Raw genomic sequence first — 8,378 nt, forward strand, 5'->3', positions numbered from 1 at the left:
GACTGCTAAAAACAAACAAAACTGAAGATGACATGTAATTCCTCAGTGACACCACTGGGTGGGGCCATTGCCATAGCAAAGATACAACAACTGTAAAATGGGAAATCGTGTTCAGGGCTCAGTAGCCGGTCTTCTGGCCCATGGGTCTCTAAGCTGTCACTGAATGAATGAATGAATGAATGAATGAATGAATGAATGAATGAATGAATGAATGAATGAATGAATGAATAGCTAAAGAAGGAAGCAATACAGGGAGACAGTGTAGCCAGGCAGTTTTAGCCAGTGTACCCTGTCTGTGGTCAGAGTCAGAGATGTTTTCATCTGAGTTTGAGAGAGAAAGAAAGAGAGAGAGAGAGAGAGAGAGAGAGAGAGAGAGAGAGAAGTTGGGAAGGCAGCCTTCAACAACATAGCACAGATGCTCACAGAGAGAAGATGAAGGTGAGTTGGCCTAGAGTGTGTTTTACACAGGCTGTATGAGCAGTCCAATGGGATGGAAGCGTGGGAAGATGCAGCCGTCTGGACCAGCTGACGTGGTGAGGGACTCAAGCAGAAAAAGGCCTTACCTCTCAAAGCATGCTTCGGGCCGCCTAATGGATTTGTTTCTCCTTCGTTCTCCGTTAGCAGCTGTTGCCGAGCCCTGCGTTTTAGGTGTGTGGGTGTTCGCTCGGATACATGTTTGTGCACCATGTGCAGTGCCCGTGGAAGCTTGCAGAAGGTGTTGGATCTCCTAGAACTCGGGTCCTCTTAACCTCCAGCTACTTGTCCTGATTTTTGACATATCAAATTTGGCAAATCAAATTTGTCTCCTGACTGAAAAGGTTTCACAGAGACATCACAGAGCTGGCAGGCTTATCCCAGGGCTTCCCACATTAAAATTATTTAACACAGGAACTATCAAAGATGAACAAATGAAGGTGTCTTTTATAACCAACCCCAAGGGAGGGGTACCCTTGGCTTAGAAGACATTCTCTTTGTCTCTGAGAAAGGGCAGTTGAGGTTAGCCCAGGCTGCTGCACAGCTGCACTGCTTGCTCGGCCCACATGGCCCACAGAGGCCCACAACCTCTGCTCACCAACCACCACAGTGCCCACTTCCTGATTACTTTCTTGGCTAAAGAACACCATCGAAAGAAAATTTGACTTACTGCAATGATTTTCTATGCCACAGGAAGCCAGAGAGCTCGATTTTATTGCCCCCGTGAGTCAGTTTTGCCTGTTACTGTAAAGAGATTGTTATGAAACTCATCAAATATTACTTCAGAGGGAAGCCAGTGTTTGGGATCTTTTCAGAAAACAAATTAATCAAGACACATCCGGACAGGTCCTGGCTCCACTGGGTGAGGTGTGTTACAGCTATCCGCTATTAATGTAGCTACCTTCCAGAACCTTCTCCCACACTTCCTTGGAAGGAAAGTTCAGAAAAACAGACTGTCTGGAACTAGGGCCAATGCTGACGGGATGAGGAAAGCAGCATGCCTTCCCCCAAGTTCAGCTTTGCTCAAGAGGGAGCGGAGCAGACAGGTGGAGGTACAGGCTGCACAAGGAGGAGCCTGGAGGTCTGCAGGACACACATACATGACACGGTCCCCTGAAAGTAAAGGGTTGGTACACAGTCCTGAACAGAACGGGTCATAGTGGGTGGGGCTGTGGAGGTCATGACCCTCATTAGGTCAAGGGGTGTAAGTATAGGACTGACTTCAAGGACAACAAACAAGAGAACGTTTCTATCATGAAGTCTCTATAGATCTGGGCTGGGAGAGAGCCCAGCCTGCAAAGTGTTTGCCTACAAAGGACCTGCGTTTGAGTCCCAGAAGCCACACAAAAATACTATGAGTTGGTGCGTACTCAGGAGGTAGAGGCAGGTAGATCCCTGGGGCTCACTGGCCAGAAAGACTAGCATACATTGTAAGCTTCAGGCCAATAAGAGAACTGATCAAAATACATACAAACGAACAGCAAAGTAGATAAACCCTGAAGAATGGTACTAGAAGTTGGATCCCACAAGTACACACCTGTACTGGCTGGTTCTGTGTCAACTCAACACAAGCTGGAGTTATCACAGAGAAAGGAGCCACAGTTGAGAAAATGCCTCCATGAGATCCAGCTGTAAGGCATTTTCTCAACTAGTGATCAAGGGAGGAGGGCCCAGCCCATTGTTGGCAGTGCCATCCCTGGGCTTGTAGACCTGGGTTCTATAAGAAAGCAAGCTGAGCAAGCCAGGGGAAGCAAGCCAGTAAGTAACATCCCTCCATGGCCTCTGCACCAGCTCCCAATTCCTAACCTGCTTGAGTTCCAGTCCTGACTTCCTTTGGTGATGAACAGCAATGTGGAAGTGTAAGCTGAATAAACCCTTTCCTCCCCAGCTTGCTTCTTGGTCACAATGTTTTGTGCAGGAATAGAAACCCTGGCTAAAACAACACCTACCATACCATGCACGGGTGCCCACATAAAACAGGCATTCACGCACATAACTGGAAAAACAAAAAAACAAAACCCAAACACCAAAGCCCAAATCAAGCACAGCACATGAACCCTCTGCTTGGCAAAGGGTACTATAGCGAAGGCACTGTAGTAAAGGTGCTCTCCTAAGAAGTGCAGCGTGGCTTAGGAAGAGGAGAGGGAATTGCGCAGAAATATGTGGCTTTGCTGTGAGACTCACCCATGTTCCTCTTACCAGGCCCTCTGTACTCCTGCAGCTTCTCTTTTCCATTCCTCCTGCTCTCTCCATCCTCATGGCTGTGATTATCCTTGGTGGACACTCAAGGGATTTGTCCCAAAGCCCAGGCCTGGGTAAGGAGTTGAGAGAAGGGGTTGAGGGAACGCACACCTAGTTATATGGACCACACTGTCTCTTCAACTGTACTCTGGATGTGTGAGTGTTCCCAGATGCATATGTGGGTCGGGCTGGGAATCTCATATGTGTGTAATAGACACCCGGCAACTTCATGTGATAATTCTCTCTATGTAGCTGGCTAATCTAGATTGTCAGTTAACTAAGACAATCTCTTCCTTCTTCCGTTCCTCCCCTTTCTCCTCTTTCCCCTCTTTCTCCTTTTCTTCTTCCCCTTTCTCCTTTTCTTCCTCCCCTTCCTCCTTCTTTTCCTTCTCTTTCCCCTCTTCCTTCTTCTCTTCCCCCTCTTCCTTCTTCTCTTTCTCCCCTTCCTCTTTGTCTTCCTCTTCTTCCTCCTTCTCTTCCTCCCCTTCCTTCTTCTTTTTCTTCTCTTTCTCCTCTTTCCCCCTTCCTCCTTCTCTTCCCCTCTTCCTTCTTCTCTTCCTTCTCTTCATCTTCTCTTCCTTCTCTTCCCTCTTCTCTTCCTCCTTTTCTCCTCCTCTTCCTCCTTCTCTTTCTCCTTTTCTTTCACATCCTGTGAGCTGTTTTGATCTGTCCCACCCTCCCACAGAGAACCCTTTAAGACCAAGAATAAGCTCTCCATCCCTTGATTTGTCGATGGAGACATTTGTTACAGTCACGAGAAAGGCAACTCATGAGATAGACATGTGGTAACATATGGGATAGACGACAGACTTAAATACCTAGTCTGGAATTTAAGGGTAGAAATATCCCCACATCTATCCTTTGGAAGCTGGATATGTGGAGATATTGGGAAGCCTGTCATCAATCCATGTACATTTGCTCATTTGTATCTTCAGAGTCTCAGTTACCTCAGGCTAACCTTTGACTGGACGTGTGGCTGAGGACAGACTTCTGATAAACGCTGAGATTATAGTGGGTGCTACCACATTCGGATGGCTTATAGCCCTACTACTCCTTGCTCCTCAGTGGACCTGGTGCCACACGAAGCAGTGTGATATACTACGTAAGATGACACAGTTGTTAGTCTGACCACACCATTCCACAATATATATTATATGTAATGCATGCAATCCCCCCACCCAAATAGGAATGACGGGAGAATTGTGGAGCTTTTATTTCTAAGAAGACTCATGCAGGTAGCTTAGAAATGATTCCAGCTAGGCTACCATTCCTCTCAGCCATGCCTCAAAAAATGCTCTCAGTTCATGAGGTCATGGTAAACACACTGTGTGTTGTTCTTCTTGGGAAGACTACATGATTTCATTCATTTCATCCTCACAGAAGCCCTATTGAGGCCACAAGTCCATTTTATAGATAAGGTGCCAGGGTGGTGAGTACCGTGTTGGTTCCTGGATTGCACTAACCCTTCTCCTGATTTTAGTTTTGATTGTGTGTGTGTGTGTGTGTCTTTGGGTGGGCACATGCATGTGCATGCAAGAGGTGCCCTTGAAGGGACTAGATCCCCTGCAGCTGTGTTACAGGTGGTCACAAACCGTTAGATGTGGGTGCTGAAAACTGAACTACAGTCCCCTGGAGGAGCCAGTTCTTAACTGCTGAGCCATTCTGAAACCTTTGAATAAGGCAAAGACTGACCCCAACCCTGTTCTCTGCCAAGGACAAAGAAACTCTGCCCATAGTTGGCCTCCAGCTGCTCTTCCCTGAGCTTCCCACAGCCTCTCTATTAGTTTCATTTTCAACAAGCGCCCACCATCATGTGAACCAGTTCCTTAGATCAACTCTTTCTGTGTGTCTGTGCGTCTGTGTTCTACTGGTCGTTTCCCTGAAGAGCACACAACGCCAGCACCGTGAGTCTTCTGAGCATCCTTTAAGATGATTCTTTTCAGATTTATCATCTTGTTTCACGTGTGATGCTTCACCAGCATGGATGTCAATCTTCTGTCACCTGGGCGAGGTCAGCCACCTTTCCTGGCCAGCACTTTTAATGTGGCAGTGTCTCTAGAATAACTTTTAGTAACATCATCATAATTATTAAGGCAAAAACGAGGGACTCGTTGTTAAGTAATAATGAGCCATTAATCACGGCTCAGGCGGGAGAGCTACCATAATAAGCTTTTTAAATATTTAATAAAGAGCTTGTAAACATAAGCACATTTTGTTCCCTCTGCAGTTAAGTTGTACAAATGAAATCGAATTCTTGCAGCTAACCACACTTATCCAATTACCCAGCAACAGCAGCGGGCACACCTGTCCATCTGCCTTTTTATTATCTGGCCTTGGAGCAAATAAAAGTATGGAGGGCCCAGTTCCCCCCTCCCTATTTTATTTTTTACCAAGCATTGTTTTATTTTTAATTATATTTCCCCCCAAGTGTGAGATTGGAGAGAGAATGGCCCACAGGGAACCTCAAGCAGATGCTACTGAAAATGCCTTGTCTTTACAAATGGCCTAGGAGGGTCCAGGAACATTCTGGTTCTGGTTCACGTTTGCGGGAGCAGCTGCTATGGGTCTGTATAGAAAGAATTCTGGCGTGAAACCGGGTTTCAGTACTCCCAGAACGCTGTGGCATGTCCTTAAGTGCATGGTGACATGGGTTGGCTCAGGCCCGTTGTATGAGAAAGCGGTTGTGACTCAGCCCCTGGGAACAGAAGAACTCTCCATCATGGTGCAGATAGCAACAGTCACCCTATAAAGGGCTTTCCTGTTCTAGAACAGCCTTAATAGCAGGGTTCTCCAACACAGCATGTGGAGGTGCCTCCCCGAGAGTCTCCTCGGGATAGGATAGCCTGCAGTGTCATTCCCTACGGTCTTAGGGTTTTACTGCTGTAAACAGACACGAAGACCAAAGCAACTCTTATAAGGACAACATTTAATTGGGGCTGGCTTACAGGTTCAGAGGTTCAGTCCATTATCATCAAGGCAGGAACATGGCAGCATCCAGGCAGGCATGGTGCAGGAGGAGCTGAGAGTTCTCTATATTTTCATATGAAGGCTGCTAGTGGAAGACTGATTTCCAGGCAGCTAGGATGAGAGTCTTTTTTTTTTTTTTTTTTTTTAAAGCATAATACCGGAGTAGATTTATTATAGCTACCCCGAATTCCAGAGTGATACAAGGAGACAGAGTAAGAACGCCACTGGTGTTCCTGGGCGTTTTACAATATTGGTTTAGTCCACAAGTTTAAGGCAAACATACTAACGCATCTGCTTTTCTTCAGAGATCATACTTACAAAGCTTACATAAAGTCTGACCCAAAACATCTATGTTCATTAATTCAAAGTAAGTCTCATTAAGATGCTTTACACAGATACATGAAAGAACCAAGGGAACAGGATGCTTAAACGCAATTCCAAAAGGCAACCTTTATCTTGTGTGAACAATGTACTCTGAGAATGGTAAAACTGGACAAGGATTCTTAGGTAAAGGAGGCCTGCAGCCATAGAACTGCCACATACAAAACAAACAGTTAAGACACGCTACTGAAAGAGGGTGAAACTTTGGGCGTCTTGGAAGGTGGAGTGAGAGGTGGCAGGCCGCTGCCCTGTGGCCGGTGAGTCCTGCCGCTCCACGGTCTCTCAGAAGAGCTGATGCACCGTGCCCGCTGTTTCTGTTGTTCCCAGTGAACTTAGATGCCGGAGGTCATCAGGCAAACAAACCAGATTTGAAGGCAGCCCTTTGCAACAGAAGGTGGAGTGGAGCCTATGTGTCTCCATTTAACACCGCAAGGCAGTTCTGCAGGAGCTGGAGGTTACCCTTTGCATGCTTCAGTTCTAGTTCTGCAAGTTCCACTAAATTTTTCCTGAAGGCAGCAACTCTTCTTGTCTTAAAATCTATCAGTTCTTGTTTTGCAGATTCGGATATTTTTTCAAACTTCTGACAGCACAACTGTTGGGAAGTTTCAGCCTGTAGAACATCTTTGTTTTTCGCTCTTGCCTTATCCAATGCTTTATTGGCATTTTCATAGTCCACCAGCGACCTAGACCGTCTATAGAGGAGGTCTTTAGCTGCTTGAGACTCCCGCAAGTAGTACTTTAATAGGTCAGAAAGTTTGAGGTCCTCGTCAGCAGACACCCGAGCTTCTATTTTTCTTGTCTTATCAAACAGTTCTGAAACTTTGAGGAAAAACTTGCATATATCTGTAGAGTCCTGAGTTCCTAAAGCATATAACGAAGACCCAATTCTATTGTAATCATCAGCAGCACTTTTGTGAGATCTTGTCATTCTGTCAGATTTCGCAGATGCATCCTTAACTCGGTTGTGATATTCTAAAAGGAATGTTCGTTCATGCTCGAAGAAGTCATCCACGTCCTTTACTCCTGAAACAATCACTCCATCCGCTGACTTAACCATGTTTTTAAAGAAATCCTCGAGTTTTTTTTTTTTTTAATTTTTTCCTCGAACACTCAAACCTTGGTTATATTCCAAGAAAACGTGGAAATTTAAATCTTTTCTCAGAATAGGATGCGCTGCAACGCGACACAGGAACACCTCATGCATCGCAACTGTCTTCTTGAAGATTGCCAGGTATTCAGCTTCTAGTTCCTGTTTCATCTTTGTGAATTCTTCCTTTGTCATTGACCCTTCCCCTTCTCCAAGCTTCTGCAGTTTTTCTCGTGAAGCATCAAAATCAGGTCTTGGTGGTGCTGGTGGGATAATGTAACCTGCATAGTCTTCATTTTCAACAAAGGAATCATGAAGCCAGATAAATTCCTCATGTTGTCGAACGACTGAAAATTCATTTTGCTTAAAATTTGGCAATGAACTCTTTGTGTGAACAGTGAATTTGACTTTATCCCTTTCACTAAGAGCGTCTGAAATGTCCACTTGTAGAGCAGCATCACTTTGGAGATCTACATTTATTGCTTTAAGTCCGCGGTCTTCCTCCGAGAGGAAGTCGGGGCCGTCATCCAGGCCTTCCATCATGGCTGCTTCGAGTAGGATGAGAGTCTTAAAGCCCACACCCACAATGACACACCTACTCCAACCAGACCACACCCACTCCAACAAGGCCACACCCACTTTAACAGGCCACACCCACTCCAACAAAGCCACACCTACTCCAACAGGGCCACACCTAATGGTGCCACACCCCAGGCCGAGCATATAAAAACCATAACACTTACCTTCCCTGTTCAGATGCAGTTTGCCTCAGGTTCTGGTTTATCCTTTCTTTTGTTGGCCATGGGCAGTCATTTCCCAGGATCTTCTGGAGAATAATTTGTTTCCATTTCTTCCTGAATGTGCTTGGGTGGAGGGACAGAGCCTGGGCCTAGGCATTGGCTGCCCCTTTTTCTGGTCTGAGCTCCCTTTACTCCACCTCTGCACTATTGGAGAAGCTCTTCTCCACATCTAGGGAAAGGAGACCTTTGTGAGAGTCACAGTGACTTTCTAATCCGACTCTTGGAATGGGAAATTTATTCTCTCCTGGTACTAGAGAGATGCTCTTTTCCGGGCTGAATTGAGGTTCTGGTAGGGCCACCCTACCCCTGGAGCTGATGACATCTTAGTGTGTGTCTATGCTCCCACCTCAGCCTCTGGCCACATTCGTCCCTCCTCCATGTGTCTCCGGTCACTTACTTTCTCTTATGAGGACTCTGTGATCGCATTT

At 46.0% G+C, this 8,378-nt stretch overlaps 1 protein-coding gene across 1 annotated transcript; it reads right to left on the reverse strand.

Annotated features, from left to right (window-relative positions):
- Positions 1-6,182: 6,182 nt before the first annotated feature.
- Positions 6,183-7,693, reverse strand: LOC308418957 (sorting nexin-6-like; the record flags this gene model as incomplete). Its single annotated transcript, XM_080914461.1, is given in 2 exon segments — positions 6,183-7,153; positions 7,157-7,693. Coding segments are annotated over 2 exon segments (1,221 nt in total). The 3' UTR covers positions 6,183-6,469.
- Positions 7,694-8,378: the final 685 nt, after the last annotated feature.

Source organism: Micromys minutus (assembly GCF_963924665.1).
Source record: "Micromys minutus genome assembly, chromosome: 1".
NCBI lineage: Eukaryota > Metazoa > Chordata > Mammalia > Rodentia > Muridae > Micromys > Micromys minutus.